Source organism: Macrobrachium nipponense, chromosome 6, assembly GCF_015104395.2.
Source record: "Macrobrachium nipponense isolate FS-2020 chromosome 6, ASM1510439v2, whole genome shotgun sequence".
Taxonomy (NCBI): domain Eukaryota; kingdom Metazoa; phylum Arthropoda; class Malacostraca; order Decapoda; family Palaemonidae; genus Macrobrachium; species Macrobrachium nipponense.
In genome coordinates, this window is record NC_061108.1 from 7,251,600 (window position 1) to 7,278,726 (window position 27,127).

Genomic DNA, 27,127 nt, shown 5'->3' on the forward strand with positions numbered 1-27,127 from the left:
TGAATTATCCCAACCTATAAGTCACATTATTTACTCACTAGGTTGTCATTTGTGATTGTAAGTTTATATTAAATGGTGGAATTTTATCACAAATATTTGGCATGGTAATGGGCAACCCTTTATCGCCACTCCTCTCAAACTTGTACATGGAATTCTTTGAAAACGCTAATTACCTAATATCATTTATATTCCTGTAAAGTGGTATAGATATGTTGATGATATTTTAACTGTTCTGCCTGACGGTATTGATGTAAATGATTTACTCTCTAAATTAAATAACCAGGTACCATCGATTAAGTTTACTACTCTGAATTAGAAAAAGACAATTGCCTCCCTTTCTTAGATGTTTTGATACATAGAGAACCGCCCGCCCCGGGGACCTCGGCAGGCCCACTGGCCGCCCGCCCAGGGACTCGCGGGGTCGGGCAGGCCCGCCAGCCCGCCCGCCCCGGGGACCTGCGCGGGCCACAGGCCCCCGCCCGCAGAGGGGACCTCGGCGGGCCCTATGGACCCGCCCGCCCGCCCCGGGGACCTCGGCGGACCCACAGGCCCGCCCGCCCCGGGGACCTCGGCGGGCCCTATGGCCCGCCCGCCCCGGGGACCTCGGCGGGCCCTGTGGCCCGCCCGCCACGGGGACACTCGGGCGGGCCCACTGGCCCGCCCGCCCGGGGACCTCGGCGGGCCCACTGGCCCGCCCGCCACAGGGACCTCGGCGGGCCCACAAGGCCCCCGCCCGCCCCGGGGACCCTCGGCGGCCCACAGGCCCGCCCGCCCCGGGACCTCGGCAGGCCCACTGGCCCGCCCGCCACAGGGACCTCGGCAGGGCCCCACTGGCCCGCCCGCCCCGTGGGACCTCGGCGGGCCAAAACAGGCGCCCGCCCCGGGGACCTCGGCCCAGGCCCACTGGCCCGCCCGCAGCCCTCGGCGGGCCCACAGGCCCGCCCCGGGCCGAGGGACCTCCGCCCAGGGCCACAGGGACCTCCGGCCCGGGCCCCGGGGACCTTCAGGCCCCACCTGGTGGGCGGCCCGCCCGCCCCGGGGAACCCTACGGGACCTCGGCGGGCCCACAGGCCCGCCACCCCGCCCCCCCGGGGAACCTCGGCAGGGCCCACAGGGCCCCGGCCCGTCCCCGGGGACCTGGCGCCACAGGCCCGACCCCGACCCTCGGACGGGCCCACAGGCCCGCCCGACCCCGGGGACCTCGGCTGGGCCCATGGCAAGGCCCGACCCGACCTCGGATGGGGCCCACTGGCCCCGCGGGGGGACCTCGGCGGGCCCTGTGGCCCGCCCGCCCCGGGGACCCGGCAGGCCCTGTGGTCCGCCCGCCGGGGACCTGGCGGACCCTGCTGGAGCCCGCCCCGGGGACCTCGGCGGGCCCACTGGCCCGCCCGCCCCGGGGACCTCGGCGGGCCCACAGGCCCGCCCGCCCCGGGGGGACCTCGGCGGGCCCACAGGCCCGACCCCGGGGACCTCGGAGGGCCCACTGGCCCGCCCGACCCCGGGGACCTCGGCTGGCCCACTGGCCCGCCCGACCCCGGGGACCTCGGCTGGCCCCACTGGCCCGCCCGCCCCCCCCGGGACCTCGCGGGCCCTGTGGCCCGCCCGCCGGGGACCTCGGCGGGCCCTGTGGTCCGCCCGCCCCGGGGACCTCGGCGGACCCTGCCTGGCCCGCCTGCCCCGGGGACCTCGGCGGGACCCTGTGGCCCGCCCGCCCCGGGGACCTCGGCGGGCCCACTGGCCCGCCCGCCCCGGGTACCTGGCGGCGGCCCCTTTGGCCCGCCACGCCCCGGGGACCTCGGCGGGCCCACTGGCCCGACCCTGCCCCGACCGGGACGCTCGGCGGGCCCACTGTGGCCCGCCCAGCCCGGGGACCCTCGGGGCCACCGGGTCGCTGCCCACTGGCCCACCCGCCCCCCCCCCCCCCGCCCCGGGGACCCTCGGCGGGCCCTATGGCCCGCCCGCCCTCCGGCCCCGGGGACCTCGGCGGGCCCCCACTGGCCCGCCCTCCCGGAGGGGACCGCGGCGGGCCCCACTGGCCCGCCCCCCAGCCCGGGGACCTCGGCGGGCCCACTGGCCCTTCCCGCGGGCCTGGGGACCATCGGCGGGCCACAGGCCCGCCACCCGCCCCGGGGACCTTGGCGGGCCCACAGGCCCGCCCGCCCGGGGGACCTCGGCGGGCACTGGCCCTGCCCAAGCCCGCCCCTGGGGACCTCGGCGGGCCCACTGGCCCGCCCGCCCCGGGGACCTCGGCGGCCCCGCTGGCCCGCCCCGCCCCGCCCCCGGGATCTCCGGCCCGGCGGGCCCCACAGCCCTCCTCCCGCCCCCCGCCCCGGGGACCTCGGCGGGCCCACAGGCCCGCCCGCCCCGCGGACTTCGGCGGGCACTGGCCCGCCCCGCCCCCCCCCCCCCCCCCCGACCTCTCCCCGCGGGCACTGGCGCGCCCAGGCGGGCCCACGTGGGGTACCTCGCCCCGCACCTGGTCCCGCCCATCCCGCCCCACTGGCCCGCCCGGGGCCCCGGGGACCTCGGCGGGCCCACTGCCCGCGGCCCGCTAGGGACCTCGGCGTACCTCCTGGCCCGCCTGACCCCGGGGACCTCGGCGATACCTCCTGGCCCGCCCGCCCTGGGATTCTCGGTGGCCTCGTGGCTCGCCCGCCCCTGGGCGGTTCGGCGGGCAAAGACACTTACCCTTTGCTTAGTCTTAGAACCAGAATATGCCACTGAATCCTTGCAAATCTCCTCAGGCTTCTCTCAATCCTTTCTTCCTTCTTTTGGCACTCCACCAATCTTCACTGAATCCTTTGCTCCTTCTCCTGGGACTCCACCCATCTTCCCTCAATTCTCTGCTCCTTTTTCTGCCACTCCAGAAATCCACTCTTTTTCCTCAACCTTTCTACAATCCCTCCATCTTCCTTTTCCTCTTAACAAAACATTTTCACTGATTTATTTTCCTCCACCTTTCTTTTCCTTCAACATTTAACATAAACTTATTATACATAACATCAAACTATTCATACACTATCTTCAAAACTTTCATCAATTAGTAACCTTTAGTTTTCCCAAAGCTAAAACAAACTATTGCGGATCACTCTTAAGATCCAAACTAAAATTCATTCATTCATTCACATCCATTTATGAAACAAGTCCTTTAAACTCCACTTAAACTCGAATTATTATGTATGTAACAAGTATTACTCTCAACAATTATTGTGGTAATGAAAATTGCCATCTTTGTAAATAACCTTTATTTATTTCAATTCAAAACAAATTTCCATACAACAAACATTCTCTCATTTTCAAAATATGATCCGTCTTCGTGAGTCCACCTTACACTGGATCCTGCTATTCCTTCAAGCTGGGCACCTGCTCCGGCACTTTCCAATTGTCCTTCGTCAGGCATCTGTAATTCCCCTTCAGCTTCTTCCGCTTGCAAATCAATTTCTCCTTCGCTCATCTCGTCTGTCGGGCCTCATCTCCCCGCTGCTCCTTCAGTTCGGCCTGGACACCAGTCTTCCTCTCCACCGGATTCATTGCCCACCATTTCCTTCTTCAAAAAAGGCATGTCAGCTCGTTCATCTTCACCTACGCAACCTTATCTTCACGCTGGATTCCACCCTTTTCCTTCGTCATGTCTTCCACTTCATTCTGCAGACGCTGCAACCTTGACCTCCACGTCTTCCTGCCGGATTCTCGCTTTTCGCTCGCGTCCTTTTCTTCCTGGATGAGCCTCGACATCTGCGCCGCTTCTGCGGTCTTCACCTGCAGCTCTTTCTCCTTCTGTCCTAGGAGTCTCTCTTGCCTTTCAACCTGGCATCGTTTCTCTGTCCAAATTCCTTTTGTCTTGTCCATCAGATGCTGATTTTCTTCTGTTTCTTCAGGATTTTGTCTTCCAGCTGCTGTTTTTCCTTCTTCTCTTCATCGTTCTCCTTCAGCTTCGAGCGGTCGATCCTCTGTTGCAGCTGAAGAATTATCCTGTCCAAGTTCACCTGCTGCTCTCTCTGGCACTCGATGGTGTCTCGCAAGGCCGCAATTCTCTCCTTCAGTTCCTTTTCCTTGGGCTGTTCTCCTCCATCATCAGTCGTCAGGAGGACCCTCACCAGTGCATCGGCATTCATCGTAAATAAGATGATTATTCCTGCCTTAAGACTTCTCTCCGTATTTCCAACATCTGGACAACAACGTCCCAACAACACCTGCTAACTGGAAGCCATCTCTGAACGTGAGTACCCAGCTCATATTCTCTCCTCTCTCCCTTGATTTTTCGTTGGGTTTATATACTCCACCGAAAATATTTCGATTTATCAAAACACATAGCAGAACCTTTATAACCCCATCTGGAATTTGGATGCCGACTTTCTGAAGAGGTGCTTTCACACCTTGACCGACTCACTACAACATCTCCTACGCTTAATTGCATGTAAACGAATTGATCAAGTATAATACTATACAGACATGTATTTATAAGGTTACATTTATCCAACTGTAGTCGCTCTTTGAATTTTGCCTTTGCATCTCATAGAAATGAATTTGAGTTACAAATTATTATCAATCACGTTGGAAGTTCTTTCTGTTTCCTAAACTTCTCTCTGCCACTCCGTGGCACGCGTGCACACATATAGTATATGTATGTATGTATGTATATATATATATATATATATATATATATATATATATGTAATTTAAGCATGAGTGTGTGTTCTTGTGCGTAAATCGCCTAGGATTATATATAAAAAAGTATAAAAAAAGGATTATTAGCTGCAAAGAGTATGAAGTTCTGCCTGGGAGATTTTGTAGTAAGTCGGCAAGCGTGAAAGCATCTCTTCACTTGTAAACTAAACGTCCAGAAAGTCGGCCCACCCAAATTCCATTATGGATTCTAAAGGTTGATTTTGTTGATTTTGACCCATTCCTAATCTGAGTCACTATTCCCTGGATGCCAACCACCCCCCCCCCCCCCTGTCATTTCCTCTTAGTCTCGAGTCCTCCAAACTCTCCGTGAACTATTTATTTGTATAGTTTCTCATTTCGCTAAGTTTCAACACAGATTATTAACCCATTGCGTACTTTAGATATATATACATACATATATATATATAGTATTATATATATATATATATATATATATATATCGTATATATATATATATATATATATATATATATATATATATATATATATATATATATATATAGCAAAGTTAAACACTGTATCCGTGTACTTGATATATGTTGAAGGAAGCCCAATGAAATTTTAGTGGTTCCTACAACTATATATATATATATATATATATATATATATTATATATATATATTATATATATATATATATATATATATATGCTGTATACAAACTGTGTGTGTGTGTGTGTTCTCTTACGTATGTAAGTGGGAGAGTGAATATTTGTGGGTGTGTACGTAGGTATCTTTCGGCCACGGTCCAGGCATAGAGAGAGAGAGAGAGAGAGAGAGAGAGAGAGAGACTGGGCGAAATGGATTGAATGATGCATCAGAGTAGAAAAATTTTCAGTTATTCATTTTGACGAGTCAATAATAAAGTATAGCAGTATTATTTCCAGACCTTTGTGTGACATTTTATGTTGTATACTATCTTTCGGTTATATCTTTTATAAATTACGAAAATAAAATGAAACTCATTCCTCTAGTCGGCAATATTAAAATAATTCGATGGTAAAAGTGAAATAAATAAAAATGAAGAGGAGTGTGCATCTCGTCGCTGGATGACACTTTCATTTTCGTCATGAAACAGGAATCGGATGAGATGTTACTTCCCTTGTCCATAATAACTTCGTTATAATAAAATCGCAATTTTCATCACGGTATTCGATGTCTGAAGACAAATGTCAAGCTATTCCAATATTTCAGATTATATGAGCAAAACTTAAAAAAGGCTGATATGTGTGTGTGTGTGTGTGTGTGTGTGTGTGTGTGTGTGTGTGTTTTCCTGTATATGGGTCCAGAAATGTCTCCGCCTGTATTACTTATGAAATTCTCTACTACGCGTTGAAGATGGACATGAGGACATTTACCAACAGATACATCACTTTTCTTTGACAAACTAACTATTATATAAATAAGTTTAACCCACAAAATTTATAATAAAGATTTAATTACATAATTTCCGTGTAATTTGTAAATATACCGTACCTGCACACACGTTATCAATAAAACATATTCAGTTATACATGACAAGTTCCAGTTGCTCATATATAATTAGTCAGTGGGTGAACCCTTCAAGCAGACTGATAAACATAGAAGAGGTATTAGGGAAAGCCAGTGGGTCCTGGGGAAAGCAAGCACTGTGTTGACGAACTTTTGACCCGTGTGACCTTACTAATTTTCCCATAATCTTGCCCTACATGTCGAGTGCGTGGACATACACACAAGATGCATAACGCACACACATACATACACCACATATACATACATACATGCGTATATATTATAATATATATATATATATATATACATATATATATATATATATATATATATATATATATATATATATGATATATATATATATATATATATCAAGTAAAGGTATAAGCCACAAGGGAAAATAAACACGGAGTTTTCGCAAGATCTTTCGACATTCAACGTCCTTTACTTAGCAGATGAACTGACTCTATTTTTAGAATATCTTAGTAGTGACTAACTCATCATGAATTACCCCAACCTATAAGTCACATTATTTTACTCACTAGTTGTGCATTTGTGATTGTAAGTTTATATTAAATGGTGAATTTTATCAACAAATATTTGGCTATGGTAATGGGCAACCCTTTATCGCCACTCCTCTCAAACTTGTACATGGAATTCTTTGAAAAACGCTAATTACCTAATATCATTTATATTCCTGTAAAGTGGTATAGATATGTTGATGATATTTTAACTGTTCTGCCTGACGGTATTGATGTAAATGATTTACTCTCTAAATTAAATAACCAGGTACCATCGATTAAGTTTACTCTAGAATTAGAGAAGACAATTGCCTCCCTTTCTTAGATGTTTTGATACATAGAGAACCATTTCAATGTAAATTCAGTATTTATAGTAAACCGACCAACAACTTAACTATGTTTCATTTCTATTCAGGCCACCATCTTAACATCGAAATATCAATTTTTTTCTTTTATGTTTTACGAGCATTGGGCATTGTCAGTCACCAATATTTGATCAAGAAATTAAATACATAAGAAAAATAGGGAAAGATTTATGTTATCCTTCACATACATTAGATATTTGTCATAATAAAACCCACAAAAAGTTTTATAGTGTAACACACAGAAAGAAAAAAATTTTAAGAACATTCTCAGTTTGCCTTTTTTTAACGGATTTGAAACCATTACATCAGTGTTAAAAGCCTTTAAGGTCAACCTTGTTTTTTCCTATAATAACACACTAAAAGGAATGTTAATAAAAAATGGCCCCAGAGAAAGCAACAACATAATATATAAAATTCCATGTATGGACTGTCCTTCATTTTATCTCGGACAGTCGAGCAATGGCTTAGAAGTAAGGTTAAGCCAGCATAAATATTCTGTAAAAACTGGGAACACATCTAATGCAATATTCATTCATTTAATTAAGTGAAAAACACCACTGAATTAACTGGATTGGTAGTTCAGTAATTGCAAGGTCAAAAGATGTCTTATCACGAAATCTTTTAGAGTCTGCTTTAATACAACTTACTTCTCATTGTAATTTCAATATTAGTTGTGGCCTGTTTCATTTAAGTTTACGCTTGTATTTGTAACATGTTTAAGAATGACCTCCAAAGTTATAATTACAGACTGAAATAAGAATTATATGCCTTAGAGATAATTCTTCGTGTATATGTATGTTTAATATGTATTGTGAATATGTATTGTGAATATGTTTTTGTTTACCAAAGTTCTGAATAGCTGTCACTTATAATAATCCTTTAATTGTCTTGCCCTTGGGTCTGAGCAGATTGTCTTAACTTTTTTTTATTTATTTTTTTTTAAATTGTACCCATGTTTATGCTTGTTTGGGAAGGTTACTCATCTTCCAGGTGTGTCAGATTTTAGGTACTAATCTCTTTATAATCCCTATCTGTCAGTTATACAACCTTTCTTGTATTGTCAATTCCTCATGTAAGTCAGTTCATCTGCTAAGTAAAGGACGTTGAACGTCGAACATCTTGCGGAAACTCCGTTGTTTATTTTTTTCCCTCGTGGATTACCTTTATTTATTTGGATTTATCACGTTCCAAACTTTCGTGATTCAGTATACATATATATATATATATATATATATTATATATATATATATATATATATAGATATATACATATGTGCGTACATAAACTTCACAGGTGGACATCTCTCTCTCTCTCTCTCTCTCTCTCTCTCATATTTACATTGTCTATCAAGAAAGTTGGTCAGTCGGGTATGTAGGGTGGGGTATATGGATTCACACACTAGTTGTAAATATACCTGGACCATTATAATCGCTGGTACGATAATGTTGCCTTATCATCAGGATTGTCTTAAGTTTTATTTTATGGTTCTCTCAGTAATTTTCTATTTTTCCGCATTTTTATTTCAAATTGAATAACATTACTATATATGTGTGTGTGAGCCTTCATAAAGGATTTATTTCTGTAAAATTAGAAATAATTCTTTGGTAATTTACTAACTGGCATCATTCTGATTTCCGGAGAGAAGATGTTCTCGACTTCATCACGTGAATGAACGCAGCTACCTCATCGGATGATGACTGACTTTCTTTTCCTTTTAGAAATATGTATTACAGTGAAAATGTTGTTCCTCAATTAAAAAATTATACATTGGATCTGAAGGAAGAGCACCAGTTACTTATTAAATCAAATTTAGGGATGTAGGGCGACTTGGTGACAGCGTTACAAACACGTGAGGAAATGAGCCAGTTAGAAGTAGCGAGAGCGACTTTCACCTGGGAAACTCGCGGGAGAAATGAGGTAGTCTCGCCAGAAATAAGCCGAGTATTTGGCGTAGTTTGAAAATTATTTCGGGGTAGATTATGGACTGAATTTGGGAATTAGTTTTCTTTAATATATGATATCAAGTAGAGAAAACAGTCCTTGATGGTTAAGTTTAGGGGTCGCTCTATCAAGTTATTACAAAGATATTTACAGTTTGGGGTTGGGCTGCCTTGAGCAGCCCTCATACCTAGTATGAGAGGGATTGATGGCTGCTCCCAGCCGCCCAAGACCGGAAAGGGTTAATGGTCAATTTGAAATATTTTCGACAATAGCAAATAACTACTAGATAAATAAGAAATAAATACGTTTATGGACATAAATACGTAAATATATTTTTAGAGATCTTTCTACGATATAGAGTTAATCTAGTATACGAAAATATTAATAAGTAAATAAATATAAGATAAATACATTCAGTGACATAAACATTCAAGTATATTTTCAAATAGCTCTCCAGGATAATAAGTTAATCCTTTATGGAAAGTAATGGATTATGACCGCACATGCGCAGAAGATACGACATTGCCTACCGCTTTCAAGAAACGATTTGAAATAAAATATTTATTTCATGTCTTAAAATCGACTACTAAACGAACTCCACAATTAGTCGATTCACAAGTTAAAATGATGCTTCCTTAATCAATTACTAGGAAAAAAGACGATACTTTACGATAACGAAGGGAGAAACAAAAAAAAAGAAGAAACAATTGACATCTCGTGCCATTGCGAGCAAGAGAGAGATAGAGAGATCGCATGACTGAACCCAAGGCTGGGAGTTCGAGCAAGACGAGCGTGGCTGCCCGCCGGAAAAGACTTTGGAGGAGTGTCCCCTACGGAGCCACCCTACGACATCTGCTACTGCTGCCCGAACAACAGATGCTTGAACGTAAGTCAGAGCTGGTGTTGACCCTTTGTTGGAGTCGATTAAGGTTGATTGTAGAAGTGGAAGTTTGCCGAAGTGTCTCTGGAAGTCATTGCATGTCTGGTCTAGGCTGAGTCAGGGCTGACCACTTCTCTGCAGTCGAATAAGGTTGCTTATGTATTGCTGAAAAGTTGTCCTGAAGTCATTGCATGCTTGGTCAAGGTCTGAGTTCGTGCTGACACTTCTCTGCAGTCGAATAAGGTTGATTATATATGTAGAAGATTGCTGAAGTGTTTTCTGGGAGTCATTGCATGTCTGGTCTAGGTCTGAGTCAGGGCTGACACTTCACTGCAATCGAATAAGTTGTTATTATATATATATATATATATATATATATATATATATATATATATATATATATATATATATATATATATATATATATATAGAAGATTGCTGAAGTGTTTTCTAAAGTCACTGCAGGCTTGGTCAAGGTCCGAGTTAGTTGACACTTCAGTGGGGAGTTGAATAAAAATGGATTACATATATATGAAATTATTCTGGAGTGCTTCCCGAAGATGAGGTTTTCAGGGAACAATGGAATTAATTTCCCTGGAGATGTGACCTCCAGAAAAAATGTACTAAATGCACATATATAATGTCATATGAAGCAATTTTGTCTTCCTAATTAATACAGATTTCTGAGCATTTTGCTTTATTCTATTCTAATTCACTTTTTTACAGCCTCACAGGGTCCAGGAGAAAGGTGCGGAGGAGACTACGATTTGTCTGGACCTTGTGCCGAGGGCCTGGTCTGCAGGCCTTACTATGGTGGAGAATATCCAGGTCTGTATGAGACCTGTCAGTGATTCTGACCTGTCAGTGAAAAACCTGTCGCTCGAATGTGCACAAGAGAACTCCAAAGTCCAGACCTAACCTTAGACCTGGGAATAAAGGCAATTAAACAGAAAATAAGGTTGGTGATTATCCGAATAACGCAACCTGAACAGAAATGAACGTTGTTGATTCTCTGAGTAGCAGGACAAGTAGGTCAGGCAGAAGGGGACCAAAGAATGACAATTTTTTTTTTTAGAAAAATGTTGTCACCAACAAAAGCTCCACAGGCTTCAATACATTGTGTACAATAATCACCTTTGTGCTCCTTGTTTAATGAACTGTTTCCATAGCTGTTTATTCTATAAGTTATATTATAATTTATAAATTAAAGAATAAAAACATTGTAATTTCAATGTAGGTAACAAAACTTGATTTGTAGAACATAAGTAAACACTTGGAATAATCATGGGTGAGATTATGTTTGATAGAATACCGTCTCAGTAATACTGCAATGCAAATCAAAATGCAAAATCAGAAATTAAATAAATATATGCTTATCTCTGTTCATTTATTATAATTATTGATCAATTCTTTTCTACCTCCTAACTTTTCTTGACATATTAGTAAACGCAATCTTACTAATTACTTAACAACAAGGCAGAAGACTAACTGGATGAAAATGTCTCAATTTTCAAGTAGAATTTAACAGTTTCGTGCAAGTTAAAGTCTTTAGTCTCGATAGATTTCGGTACTCCAAAGACTCGTTAAAACTGCTTTATGGCGGCAACTGGCAACTATGTACAGTTGGACACAGGTTTCCCTGGAACACCTTCTTGAGGGACTTCGAAAAATTATATGGTAACAGTTGTTTACTGAGGCTGTACACATTTCTGAAGTTCTTATTCTGGCCCTTTTGCAAATTTCTTCACTCAAAAGTAAATTGTTCTGTATTCCAGTATTCCCCTCAAAGGTGTCATTCAAAGTGATGAGAGCTCCTTCCACAATTCTCCTAGTGGTCCTATCCGCACTCTTATAAATGACTTTTCCTCCCTTGAAGTCGATGGCATGATCGGAATCCCAAGTATGCTTGGCAATGGCGCTGTAAACGTTGCCCAAACGGCAAGCTGCAACATGTTCACGTTTCCTCTGGTCCAGGGAACGACCGCTTTCACCAATATAGCATTTGTCACAATTTTTACATCTATAGCATAGACTCCAACATCGGTGTTTGGTTTTCTGCAACTGTTTTTGATAATTTTCTTTTTAAGAGTATTAGGGTATTGAAAAACTACGCTATACCCATGTCTTTCTTTTCTAATCATGACCTGAAAAAAGTTTCCAATAATCTTAGAAAAGAAAGACATGGGTATAGCGTAGTTTTTCAATACCCTAATACTCTTAAAAAGAAAATTATCAAAAACAGTTGCAGAAAACCAAACACCGATGTTGGAGTCTATGCTATAGGATGTAAAAATTGTGACAAATGCTATATTGGTGAAAGCGGTCGTTCCCTGGACCAGAGGAAACGTGAACATGTTGCAGCTTGCCGTTTGGGCAACGTTTTACAGCGCCATTGCCAAGCATACTTGGGTTGGGATTCCGATCATGCCATCGACTTCAAGGGAGGAAAAGTCATTTATAAGAGTGCGGATAGGACCACTAGGAGAATGTGGAAGGAGCTCTCATCACTTTGAATGACACCTTTGAGGGGAATACTGGAATACAGAACAATTTACTTTTGAGTGAAGAATTTGCAAAAGGGCCAGAATAAAGAACTTCAGAAATGTGTACAGCCTCCTTCAATCGATAATGTAAATAACATCCTTCGCCCGTTCCAGAACCTAATCTACAAACTACCTTTTTGGTTAACGACCGTCAGATGTCATTCAGGAAGAAGACCGCGCTTTGTCCGCCCCGTAGATCACAGCGAATTATGGAAAGGCAAACGACCCAATGACTTGTTCGAATTTTTTAACCTTGTTAATGTTCTTTGTCTGTTTGTTTATGTTTATTTGGAATTCTTCACCAATACCATGTCTCATTTGCTTAGTGATCAGTCCACAGTAGGATGGACGAAAGCTTTAAGCTTTGTATAAATATATATATAGATAAACAAGGATATTACTGTGGATCCCTCTATTGATTTATTAGAAGCACGATACAGTGTTTTTATTTTGCATATATATTATATATATATATATATATATATATATATATATATATATATATACATCAAACCTAACAATTTAAGTTGCTGTAATGAAGTCAAGAGAAAAGCAGAGAGGAAAAAGACAAAAGAATCATCTGCCATCAGCGAAAATTACCCTCACAAATATCCACCGCTAAAGTTTTTTCTCGCGCAAAGTATTGAGAGAGAGTAATTCCGCGACTTTCTTCTATTCCCGCCCCTTCGCCTGAATTGTAAATGGCATCTTTTCGAGATGCCGCCTTTTCAAATTGCATTAGAGCATCCATTGTGAATATCCCGTCCAGTAAAAATGTAAATAATGTTTGCTTCTGAATTGAATGGAACTCGCTGTCTGGATAGTCGAATCGTTTGTATTCATAAAAAAAGGAAAAAACAATCCTTTTGTGAAATGACCCTTTAAATTGACACTCCCAGCAAAATGCTTGTATGTCCAGATATTAGTTTTTTTGTTCGGTCACTGGACTCTTGCATAGTTCGGCTTCCAGGAAAATGAAATGAAAAAGTTAGGGCGAAGCCATCGACCAATAAAAGCTGAAAGCCTTAGAGAATAGAATAGGACATAGCAGTTAGGCAAGCACTGAGACCTATAAGGCATTAATCTCTGAAAGGGACATTGACGGTAAGAAGGTTGGAAAGCTGTAACAGTCGCACTATGAAACAAATTATTAGAGAGGATGGAAAGTCAGATGGAAGAAAGAGAATATGAACCGAGGTACAGTAAAAGGAATGAAAAAGGGTTCAGCTAGGGGGGTCGAAGGGACGCTGCAGAGACCCTTTAGGATGCCTACAGCACACCACGTTAGGTGCACTGTCGGCACTACCTCCCCACTAGGAGTAAAAGTTTCTTGGCAATTAATTCACTTTTCAAAATATATTGAAAAACGAAACGACAAATAAGATAAAAGTCATAGTAAAAACTAATCGCGTTTCATTCAATATTTCATTTTCATTCACTCCCCTACTTTGTCTGGTCCGCTGTATAGCGGTTAGTGTCGCGGAATGCCACTCAGATTGCCACGGATTCACGTCTCCCCAAGGGGGTTGGGGATTGAAGAATCACTGGCTTCTGTATCATGATCAGTTCCTGCTGCAGTGTGGGGGGCGTCTGCGGTGGGAGATTGAAGTCAACATTCTTTGGAAGCCTGAATTTCAACTCAATGGCCCCTGTGTGCTTGTTTCATCTCCTGAAGAATTGATATAATAATACTAATAATTATTTTTATTTTCATTATTATTATTATCTTTCGAAATATCCTTACACAATCTATCCATCTTTCTGAGTGGAAATAGATTTCGTGGTTATCTTGCTTTTTTTCTATTGTTTAAACGAAAGGATAATAACTTTTTTTTTAGATTGCTCGTCTATCAGAGTTTCAAAAAGCTTTTAATGAGGTCGGTATCTGATGGGTGACACTTCCTGATACGAGTCCTCCGAATAGAGTGTTTGTCAAACGGAGTTAGATTCCAATTATTCCTCGAACAGGAAGGACAAGGAATCGTAAGGCGACGATCAAAATGAGGCCTGTGGGAGAGTCACTCGACCATAATAAAGAAAATAATTATTCCTGAAATCCTACGCTGGGTCCACTGGACGATACTTTTTTCATTAAATCGAGCTTTGTTTTCTGTTCTTCTTATGGCTCAGATGGCCGAGAAAATCTCATAACAATCAACTGCTGTCTTTAGCCTGAAACCGGTCTTCGTGTCATATTATGTGTTGGAGATTTTTCATTCACAAAATGGTATACGGTTACTGGCCTCATTAACTGATATGTCTTAATATCTGAAAGAGATTGAAGTATATCAGAGGCAAAACTGCTGCAATCAAATAATAAAACTAATTTTTAAAAATGCTGTATGTCACAGATCATCTAGTAATATGCGGTTCTGTCCCTCAGTTCATTCCAAACATTCTGCACATACCACACTATGAGAGAGAGAGAGAGAGAGAGAGAGAGAGAGAGAGAGAGAGAAGAGAGAGAGCGAGAGCGAGAGAGTAGCACCGCGGTACATTTCTCGAATTACTTTGTTAGAGTCTCTTTGCCGTCTCCCCTTCTGATTCAAAGGAAATAAATAAATACTTTTCATCCAAGATTTCTTTGAAGACGAAATCCCGTAGTAATGAAAGATGAGTCTACAAATAAAACCGTTTTTACGGGATTTTAAATCACTATGAGTGTTTGGTGTCTGAAGTCTTAAATAAACCACCATGAATATTTGAGAGCGAGAAAAGAGCCTGTGTTTAATTAGTCCAAGAGAGGAGGTGACTTTCGTTAATGGAAAGTAGAAAAACTCTTTTGATGGACTGGAGATACATTCTCATGCAATATTAAATTTTATTTGTGTCTTATAAAGACACTGAGAAAGATTAATTCTTTTCAATGTAACGTGCTGGAACGATGTTTTTTTTTTCTATTTGTGAACTACCGTAGAGAACTGTATTTTCTCTGCTACCATTAGGCAATATACTGTACATTCCACAGAGAATGATGTTATGAATGCCCTTCACATTCTGGTGATATTCATCTCTGGTTTTTCCTCTAGTCTTATTTGTCATGGTTCTATTTATTTCTTATTTGGTTAAAGTCAGACACTGATTTCCCTTTCACTATAACAATTTTGAATACATGTTATCCTGACTGAAGGTTAGATTAGGTTTACACACAAACAATTTCTCAGGCTTATGGGAAAGTGGTTTCTGTACTAATAAGGTTATTTTAAGAATCATTGTGTTCATCGTTGTGTCATAGTAGGTTCCAGATTACCTTACCAGTGATTACCTCAGGTTATTTTGAGATAATCGCATTCACAAATAAAAAAAGAACAAAATAAATAAACAAAATAGAAAAAATAATTTCAGCCAAGCCAATTTTTGCAATGTTGGCAACTGATATCAAACAGACAGTGTAAGAACAGAACAGAGCAAAGGCTTAAACAAACACAAGCAAAGTAGAATGATTGGCCAGGAATCAAAAACTCCAAAACTACCAGCATGTGGTCGATTAGGTCAGGATGGTTGGATGGTCTGGAATACCAACGGTATGGAGGAGGAAAATCCGACCTGGAAATGTCTGTTCTATGGAAACCCTGGACTTCGTTTTCTGTTTTCTTAAGGGGAAAACTTGTTTTGGGAAAACTGCACTTCGGTGCAAATGGCGACTTGGGTTTTTTTTGACATGCTGGAGGTTCATGCGTCGATGGAATTCTAGGTTTTTTTTCTTTATTTTTAGATTGGCCATTGATCATATTTTCAGAGTAAAGACTGATATTTTTATATGTTTTTTTTTTGTATTAAAAGGATTCTGGATGATTATTTTGATACTCTAGTGGATCTCGGTATTTCAAGGCAATTTCCAAGCATTATATATAGTTTATAAATTTATTTAATGAGACCACCATATTATTTTCTATCATTTCAATATGTCGCATTGAATTTGAAATGCTGCTTAACTATGATTAAAAAAACTAATGAAAATATAACAGCAAGTATTTCATAGTTAAATATGCCGTATGCATTTGATACAATATCTAAGTTTTCCATTATTATTATTATTATTATTATTATTATTATTATTATTATTATTATTATTATTATTATTATTATTTTTTTTTTTTTTTTTTTTTTTTTTTTTTTTTTTTTTTTTTTTTGCTCTATCACGTCCTCCAATTCGACTGGGTGGTATTTATAGTGTGGGGTTCCGGTTGCATCTGCCTCCTTAGGAGTCCATCACTTTTCTTACTATGTGTGCTGTTTCTAGGATCACACTCTTCTGCATGAGTCCTGGAGCTACTTCAAGCCTCTAGTTTTTTCTAGATTCCTTTTCAGGGATCTTGGGATCGTGCCTAGTGCTCCTATGATTATGGGTACGATTTCCACTGGCATATCCCATATCCTTCTTATTTCTATTTTCAGATCTTGATACTTATCCATTTTTTCCCTCTTTTTTCTCTCAACTCTGGTGTCCCATGGTATTGCGACATCATGAGTGATACTTTCTTCTTGACTTTGTCAATCAACGTCACGTCTGGTCTGTTTGCACGTATCACCCTATCCGTTCTGATACCATAGTCCCAGAGGATCTTTGCCTGATCATTTCTATCACTCCTTCAGGTTGGTGCTCGTACCACTTATTACTGCAAGGTAGCTGATGTTTCTTGCACAGGCCTCCAGTGGAGGGCTTTTTGCCACTGAATCATGCCTCTTTTTGTACTGGTTCTGTGCAAGTGCCGGGCATTCACTTGCTATGTGGTTTTATGGTTTCATTTTTCGTATTGCACTTCCTACTATGGGAGGGATGTTTATTTCCGTCTATCGTTCTTTGAACATATCTGGTTCTTAGGGCCTGATCTTGTGCGCTGTTATCATTCCGTCAGTTTCCTTCTTTAGCTCTCCCCTCTGTAGCCATTGCCAATTGTCATCACTGGCTAGTTCTTTAGTCTGTCTCATGTATCGTCCGTGCATTGGTTTGTTGTGCATTATTATTATGTGGCGCCGTGGAGGAGTGGGTTAGGTCGTCAATAGACTTAAGTCAGTTAAGCAACATTGGGGCGGGTCAGTCGTTGGATGGGTGACCGCTCTCCTCGGCGTTGATTCCTTGGGAAAGGATCTTTATCAGCTGTAACAAATGAGTACCTATCCCTGATGGGGTAGGGTCCAGCTATGGGTTAAATAGCAAACTCAGCAATGATGTTAAGAAATGAAGGAATAAACGACAACGACGTAAATGGAACCTCTGGCAACAGAGGAGCTTCGTCCGGCATCCAGGTATTCAACCCAATTGAAGAGGAAGATTATTATTATTTTATTATTATTATTATTATTATTATTATATTATTATTATTATTCAGAAGTTTCCAAAGAAAATGGTGGTCATTAGGAAGCTTACTAAGAGAAAGTAAAGAGAAGTACAGAAAGAGATCTCACTGATTAAAACGAAAAAAAGATTGATAGAATAATGAATAAATACATATATAATCAATATGGAAGAGAATAGCATTTGGTCAGAAATGCATTGCATTATGTTTCATTCAAGAAGACATTTGGAAGCTTTGTGACAAGTGAATAATGTACCCGATGTTAATAAAATAATTGTACGTATGCGAATAGATCTCGTAGTAAGTTTTGTCAATAAACATTTATGACAAAAAAAAAAAAAAAATAAGGAATTAAACCTTCCAGTCAGAATTCTGAAAAAAATGGCGCGGTAGTCATAGTCACAGACTTTTTTTTCCTTTTATAGAGAGAAGGATTCTGGTATATCATTTCGAAAGATGGATTTTGACGCGTCCAGAAATATATAATAAATATAAGGATAATATTTATCCTATGTTACGATAGGATGGAAATGGATTGCTTGACATAAGAGTATGAAACGTTTACGATGAGGCAAAAAGCGATTATTCCTGTGATTTATAGATATCAAAGGAAAAAATAAGGCATTCATTGTTATTACTGGCAAAAGATATTCACCATTCATTCTTGTTATGTCGTGCCATAGTAAATTCACATCAACCGTGCATCTAATGTCTAGGCCAGTCCCTTACGACGCTCTTGATTGGCTTGATGATAAACCATGACAGGGCTAGGAACTCTCAGTCTCTCTGAGAGTTCACTTAGGAATGATATATGTTCCACCTCTCCTTTCAAAGGTATCCCTCGGAGAGGTGGAACATACATCCTGCCTATGCTAACTCTCTCGAGAGAGTCTGAGAGTTTCCAGCCCTGTGATTCGGCTTTATCAACAGCCAATTTGGAGCGTTCGTAAGGACTGCCTAGACATCAGATACCACAGTTGATGTGAATCTACTATAGTGACTGTTTGATAAAGCAGTGAATATGCATTTTTTTTATTTTTATATTAATTTCAAGTAAAGTTTAAACCAAAAAGATGTCATATTTATCAGAGATCCAATATTATATAAAGAACATAAGTTTCCAACTTATAAATAATGAAAAATGGACACAATTTAATATTTCCCACTCTTGTGTTAGTGTAGTATCCCTTTAGCTATTAAAAGTTGACATTGGTGATCAGTTTCATCATCGACTGAATTTACATTTGACGCAGGATGCTGCATTAGAATTTGAACTATTTAATATTTTAATTCCTCTCTCTGCCTCTCTCTGGGTTATGTATCGTTCTACACTACTAACGTTGCATTCGCTAACTATATCGAAAAAAAAAAATCTAATGTAATCCATCTTTATTTAAAACTTTATTCGTTTGATTTTTTTTATGTTTTGCTTAGAAAGACGAAGTAAGCATGTTGCATTTGTGGTTATGGAATAAATACAAGCCAAACAGGTTTTCTTCTCTTTCAGAATTTCAAATATTTGCCCGCCGAACACCAAATTGGGTGCTAAATCAAAGGCAAAAAACATCCTCCAAAGTAGAATAACGACCAGCAATATTCAAAAGCCAGTTTCGTTTGCCCAAACACACTCGACAAACTGCACCCGAAAAAGGGCGAAATTGTACATTATGCAAAATGAACAGCGTGAATAAAAAAACTTGGAATAACTTTTCCCGGATATTTTGAGCTGGAGGAAAAAGGACAGTTTCAAATATTCACGACTGTGCCTTTTTTTATGGATAGGAGAGGCACGTTGGGAATCTAGTTTTGTTGGAATGGAGAGAATGTTTTTCCTTTAGCAAGATGTGGTGGAGAACTTTTAGTATTCTCTCTCTCTCTCTCTCTCTCTCTCTCTCTCTCTCTCTCTTCACACACACACACACACACACACACATATATATATATATATATATAGTATATATTATATATATATTATATATATATATAGTATATATAAATGTATGTATGATTTGTATATATAGTATGTATATATATATATAATATATATATATATATATATATATATATGCACCTAGTAACTTTATAGATTCTTCTGTGTTCCTTTATTGTCTAAGTTTTTTTTAAATGGGAAGCCTCTGACCTTAATTATGCTCTAAAATTACAACAAAATTTTTGAAGACAGCCCGCCTTTTTTCGTAACATTTTTTCTGTAACCTGTGTATTTAAAGATTCAATAACAATTTCTCCTTCAGATCCTGTTTTTTCTTGCTTCCTTCAAGCTAAAGCTAGACTACAATAGTTTTTTCCCTCGGTTATTAATTTCCGTTTCCTTCAACCTTAGGTAGAGTATTGAGGAGGATTTAATGTTGAATGGCAGACTACTGACAACTTAAATGTGTGGATGAGATAGTGTTTCGATGTTGCGAGAAATTGCGAATATATCGCGATTGGGGCTCCTTTAGTCCTAAAGTAATTATCCAAAACACACACACACATACACACACCACATATATACATATATATATATATATATATATATATGTGTGTGTGTGTGTGTATATATATGTATGTATGATATATATGTATATGTGTATGTTTTTGAATAAAGTTATAGCCAAGAGAGAAAGGTGAAACAATGAGATGCTAAGTACTTTCTTCTTATGCCAGTTTTGATTCACTTTCTTTTTTTTTTTTTTTTTCGTGTCTGTGAGTTTGGTTCGTATAATCATCCCGTAATTTAAAATCAGACACACACATATATATGTAGCTGTATATGATATATATATATATATAATATATATATATATATATATATATGTGTGTGTGTGTGTGTGTGTGTGTGTATATGTGTGTGTGTGCGTGTCTTTTGGCCGAGTCGGTAACATCACTGCAGTCCTGAATTCTCCTATGTGCTCTGGTTCGAATCCATGAGAGGACGAAATTATTATCAACTAAAAAAATTCCCCTTCGGGTAACATATATAAGAAAATATATTAATTCCGAGGTAGAGCGATTGGAAAATAAGGGCATTTGTAGCTTAATGCATATATATATATATATAATTTTTCCTCGCTTTGAATTGTCCAAGGTTTAATTTTCAGTAGAATAACCTCTCTTTTCGAAAGACTTTTCCAGCAATTTTCTTGGCGTTATCTAACTTATCTCTGTGTGTGTAAGTCCTCCTCTGGTAGTCGTTTGCACGTGCTAAATGTTGGCAGCTTCAGTAACCCGTCTCGAGCATTTACCATATTTAGAGATTTTGTTTTGCTAGATTTTCTTCATATAAAATTCTTCATCACTGTTGTACTGCAAGGAAAGTGAGGATAGACTTCCTCGTATTTTTTTTCATACAGCGTAAATATCATAACAATAATAGGAAAGAGAAAAATGATTTTGAATTGGCTTAGAACTCAGACGGTATTAGACGGGGAAAAACAGAGAATTTTCCGTCGTGGTGACCTTCAGTGGCGGACATTATTAGAAAAAGATGAGCTGGGAGGATTGACTGAATCATCAGCATAATATTGGGTAAAATCTTTCGATAACATCCCAGTTTAAAATAATGATACGGTAAATACGATGTTTCCATCTTAATACCACCTTTATATGTGAAGCGAAGGTAGAAACAGCAATTTTAAAAGGTTTAATATCTTCGATTTGTCCTTAAGACAGATGTCTCAATTGTGCCACTTACTTATTGCAACATTCTCTCTCTCTCTCTCTCTCTCTCTCTCTCTTCTCTCTCTTTTACAGACATGAGGGAAGGCTTAAGACAGCCGGGGAAAAGATTCACGGAACGAGAGGTAAAGAAATGGGAAAACCAGAGGATTAACGCAGAACTTTCAGAGGCATCTTTTGTAAGAGACGATGGGACGAAACATCCCAGATTCATGGAAAGGAAAAGCAAAGCACTTTACGATTTCAGTAAATAAAACTTTTTGCTCCGATCAAATTTATCTTCGAAGATAAGTTGGTGAATTGTTGAGTTGAGTTGAATATAGAATTTAAGCCAAAGGCCAAGCACTAGGACCTATAAGGCCATTCAGCGCTGAACTGGAAATTGAGAGTAAAAGGTTTGAAAGGTGTAACAGGAGGGGAAAACCTCAAAGCAGTTGCGCTATGATCAAGTGTTAGGAGAGTGTGGAAAGTAAGATGAAGAAAGAGAATATGAAAGGAGGTACAGTAAAAGCAACAACAGTGGCTACAACAATGTATATAGTATTTCTAGATGATACAAGTGAAATATGCGCCGATTTTCTTCGGAGCAATCGAGTTATCTGTACAGAGTGTAACCACGGTACCCGAAATATATCTATCTTTCCATGGCCTCGGTATAATGCTGTATGAGCCGCGGCCCATGAAACTTGAACGACGGCCTGGTGGTGGGCTGTCGTATATCGTTGCCAGAAGCGCGATTATGGTTAACATTAACCTTGAATAAAATAAAGAGAAATTACCGAAGCTAGAGGGCTGCAAATTGGTAAGTTTGTTGACTGGAGGGTGGATGATTAAGATACCAATTTGCAGCCCTCTAGCCTCGGTAGTTTGCAAGATAGGAGGACGGATAGAAAAAGTGTGGACGGAAAGACAAAAGCCATTTCAATAGCTTTTTACACAAATGAACAAGCGACCATAAAAACACACTGGTTATGCAATGAGTCAATAAAAAATCAATGAATATATTGTCAGACAAATCTTTTCCATTTTTGTCGAAAGTGAAGGCTGAAATGAAAATATAAATCCTGCTCTGATAAAGTGATTAAAGAGTAATCGTATGATTTCTTAAACTTCAAGTTTGTGATTTTTCATTTTTTCCTACAGTAAAGTATCAAAGATATCAGGGAAGATTGACGAAATAGCAATATTAACAATATTTGTTAAAAAATTTCTTGTTTTCGTTAAACAAATCAGCAAAGAAATCAGGGAAGATTGATTTTATGTTAGCAGGAAATATTTGTTTCAAATATTTGGTGTTGTAGTAAAAGGAAAACTGACTGAACCATAATATTATCAATATTCGATAAAATATTTCGTGTTTGCGTAAAGCCAAATCAGTAAAGAAATCTAGAGGATTGATTCTATGTTAGCAGGAAAATATTTGTTAAACATTTGATGTTTTAGTAAAGTAGTAAAGAAATTAAAGGAAGATTAAATAATGATATATTTACAATTTTTGCTAAAATATTTCGACTTGAGTCGACATCAATAAAGTAAAAAAAAACAAAAAAATGAAAGGAGAAATCAGAGCTATCGAGCGGAAGTGGGTCAAGTAGTAGTAAAAAAAAAAAAAAAAAAAAAAAAAAATTATGCGCTCTATGTCTTCAACTCCACTTCCGCGGGAGATGTCTTAATTTCTTGTTTAATTGCGCCGCCGAAGAACAACTGTATCATTTGTCTTACCGATCGTCTGTACCTGACGTCGAATTGAATTGTTTTGGAGGAATTTCAAGAAACGGATGTTATTTATTTCCTCTTCTCTTTCGTCCTCGTTCGAGATTCCTATCCCCGTTCGAGGACTTCGAAAGAGAGGCCGTGAGGGTTTTTTTCAGGGATTTTGGCCTCAGAAGTTTCCATTTTTTTCCTCTTTCAGATTTGTCAAGAATGTGACGTAGAATGGGAAATGTAGCTGTAAGGTGATGTTGCCAAAGCGTTGATTGGTAGAATGTCATGTACGACCTAGCAAAGTATATTCAGAAACATAGTGAGAATAATTGATTTTTATACACACGCCTATATGTATGTATACACGTAGTAGTATACATACATATATATATATATATATATATATATTATATATATATATATATATATATATATATATATATATATACTTTCGTTGCTACTCAGTGGTTTTGTTAGATCTCTTGAGAGTTGTCCTAACTTGCACTGACTGTGATGTACCTATATTGCCTCATTCCATAAGAGAGAGAGAGAGAGAGAGAGAGAGAGAGAGAGAGAGAGAGAAATAATTCAATCTGAGTTCTAGCACACATTTTCAAAGTAAGTCGACTATTTGGTTACACCAGAAAAGGCTAGCGTAAAAAAAAAAAAAAAAAATAGAGTCTGACAATTAAATAAATAAACTTGATCAGAGACTCTTTTGCTCTTCCTCTCTGAGTCTGTTTTTGGAAACTTGGAGAGGAATCGTCCTCCTCACGTATCTTTTCTGGTGCTCGTGAAAAGGTGAGTATCCGCCAGTCTCTGATTACAGGTAAACCCCAGGTGCTACCCTTGGCCGAATCATCCAGTCCTTTGGTGCCATTGCTTTTTTTTTTTTTATCTCTGCATAGTTCTCGTTAGCTTGAACCTTTCTGGATTGTTAAAACCCGCCGCCGATTCTAATCGCAGATGCCGAAGCCGGGATCTGAACACCGAAATGTCTGTGGACTTCGATTTTGAAATGGACTTAGCAAGATTATAATATGGGAGTCAATAAATTCTCCTATTTAGTTTTACGAAGGCTGTGGTTTACATATCAGTGTATAAACACCTTTGAGAGTGAAGGAGAAAGTTTTCTTAAATCAAAAGCTGGTATTGCCATTTACTTACATATATATATATATATATATATATATATAGATATATATATATATATATATATATATATATCAGCAAATGCCACAGGGAAAATTTTGAAAAAAGAAAAGACAGAGTGCCAAGTACTTTCGTGTATTTACCACATCTTCGGGCACAAGTAATACAAAACGTAAAAACTATTGAGCAAGAAAGCTCTCACAAAAGCAAAGTGGAAAAGAATTATATATATGTACAATAAGGCCATTACAAACAGAAACCGCATTCGTCCAGATTACCCAACCGCTTAACACCCAAACAGTCAAAAGAAAAAAAGTAATTGCCCAATGACCCAATAACTTACAGAAGAGAAAAACACTGACTATGTCAACCAGTTTTTTATAAAACAACTGAACTCCACAATTATGAATAGTAACAATAATAACTTATATATATATATTATATATATATATATATATATATATATATATATATATATATCTATATATATATATATATATATATATATATATATATAAGTAACAGGAAATGCAATATCAGTTTTTGATTAAAGGAAGTTTACCTCCCCCACTTTGAAAAGTGTATTATTCACTGAATTTTTTAAACCACAGCCTTCATAAAACACGTGGAATGTCTTTACTCTCATAATCTTGCAGCAAAGTCCACTTTCAAGAGAAAACCACATAATTTTAATTCAGAATCCTACCTCCGGCATCTGCGATTACAATTCAGAGCAACGAGAACTCAGGAGAGAGTTGGGAGGCAAAGGAAGGAATGGTTCAGCTAAGGGCAGTACCTGGGGTTTACCTGTAATCAGAGACTGGCAGATGAGGAGAAGCGAGGATGAGGTTTTATTTCGTCTCCAAATACAGATTCCGGGAGGTAAAGCAAGAGAGTCTCTGGCAAAGTTTATTTATTTGATAAAAATGTCAGCGAACGCGATTTTTTGTTCTTACCGTTGGGCCTTTTTGCTTTGTATCAGAAGCCTGTTTACTTTGAAAATGAACCCGGTTTTGAAGTAAGATTCATCTTAGAGAAATTATAAGTATGCTACTGTATACTAGAACTCGTTTGCAGGATTTCTCTCTCTCTCTCTCTCTCTCTCTCTCTCTCTCTCTCTCTCTCTCTCTCTCTCTCTCTCTCTCTCTTTTATGAAATGAGACAAGATACATATCTTAAAGGCGTAGTAGTGAATTGATTAATCTCAGCTCTTTCTGGTTAGAGACAAGTCGGTTAGAGACAAGTGCTGGATTCCTCGAAGATGCTGAAATGAAAAAAACAGTCAGGAAAGATGACCAATGCACTCTGAGGTACGATGACACCTCGATAAGATTCACAATGCATTGCGAGCATGGGGCACCCGTGTTTGCTAGGTGAAACATAGGGTATGTCTGCGTGTGTGCTCTCAAGGGGTAATTCAGGAAAAGGCATACGAACAACAATTTAAAGTTATTTGGGCTGACGAAGTTTCACAATGTCACGTTGCATTACCAAAGCTGAGATTTAAAAAAATAACTTAAAAACTTATGAAAAACCTAAAAAGAGTTAGAAATATCATTAAAAATACTAGGATATGACATCATTAAAATGAGCTAAAAAATTAAAACCATCAGAAAACAAAAAGAGGCTAAGTATAAGTTGGTGCAGAACAAAATATAAATGAACTATCAATTATACGAGTTTTCATACGTGCGAAAACAACTTTGATGGAAAGCATCATCTCATTTTTTTCTATGTTTGATGAGATCTATCTATGAAGGGAGTTCTCAAATTACACCTGAACAAAGCTATAAGCTCGTTTTTCTTGCATTTTCTACATTTACATTTAGCTGTAGTTTCTCCAAACTGTTTATTTTCTCCCCACGTTTTTACCCTTTCAACAACTTTGACTCTCATCATTTACATGAATCTTCCGTTGACTTTGGGCAGAAAAAACCCTAAAATCCCACGAGGGGGGCAACACTAGACAACCTCTCGAGTGTTTGGAGAACAGACCAAGAACATCATCATCTTCATAACCATTATTCCCATTCTGTTTGCGAATGGGAATCGAAAAATATGGGATCACAATACAAAGGGGGCTTATCCAAAAACATTCCCCGCTTGACCTATGTTTACCCGGCGGGCGTTTGGGACATCGTCTCGAAACGGCAGATCATTCTCAGAACGGAGGAGAATGAGAATCATCTCTCCTCCTCTTCCTCCTCCTCTGAGGATTCTCTCTTATTCTCTGTGATCTACGAGATTAAAAGCTTCAATAAGTTTTGAAAATTGAGCTATAAATGCATCAACTGTTGAATGTCATCTTCAACGTTATATTTCTGTGTTGTACATCAAGTATTTTAATGATTGAAGTACCTCTCGACACTTGCAGGTATATATAAATAATTAAATCATCCTCGTGAATTAAATGCATCTTAAGCATGCAAATAATCTTCTCCCCTCTTTCAATCTTGATATATGTTATAGAACAGCTACGAACTGGAAATAAATTTGCAAATTAAGAAGGCGAAGAAGATGGCGTACCTAGGATAGGTAATTTCCAAAATTCCAAAAGGTTTTTGGCGTACCTAATCGCATTATTACATGGAAAATGTGCAATTACTATGCACATACACACACACACAAACGCAAACCATATATGCAAAGTATATAAAATGTATGTATGTTTTTGTATGTATTTAAACTTCTAATCAAGACAACTTCCCTATTTTAATGAGCAAATTATTGATGATGTATAAACTAGAAATAATTTCACTAAAATATCCTTTCTGTTTCTTTAAAATATTAACTACTGAATAAGTCCCTTTTTGAAATATCTATTTTCATTGAATTTATTGATATTTATTCCTCTTTATTTCATT

General features: G+C 39.8%; 2 protein-coding genes across 2 annotated transcripts in view; both read left to right on the forward strand.

The window, feature by feature from the left end:
• Window positions 1-2,724, forward strand: part of LOC135216282 (basic proline-rich protein-like) — a 10,639-nt gene extending 7,915 nt beyond the window's left edge. Inside the window, exons 2-3 of the mRNA XM_064251452.1 lie at window positions 42-57; window positions 344-2,724. Of these exons, the coding sequence (XP_064107522.1) occupies window positions 42-57; window positions 344-2,724 (2,397 nt within the window). The remainder of the gene's footprint in view (window positions 1-41; window positions 58-343) is intronic.
• A 7,035-nt stretch (window positions 2,725-9,759) lies between these two features.
• The window catches only part of LOC135216284 (collagen alpha-1(I) chain-like), a 25,712-nt gene continuing 8,344 nt past the window's right edge, over window positions 9,760-27,127 (forward strand). The window contains exons 1-5 of the mRNA XM_064251453.1: window positions 9,760-9,892; window positions 10,613-10,714; window positions 23,848-23,912; window positions 24,920-25,145; window positions 25,486-25,573. Coding sequence (XP_064107523.1) covers window positions 9,760-9,892; window positions 10,613-10,714; window positions 23,848-23,912; window positions 24,920-25,145; window positions 25,486-25,573 — 614 coding nt within the window. The remainder of the gene's footprint in view (window positions 9,893-10,612; window positions 10,715-23,847; window positions 23,913-24,919; window positions 25,146-25,485; window positions 25,574-27,127) is intronic.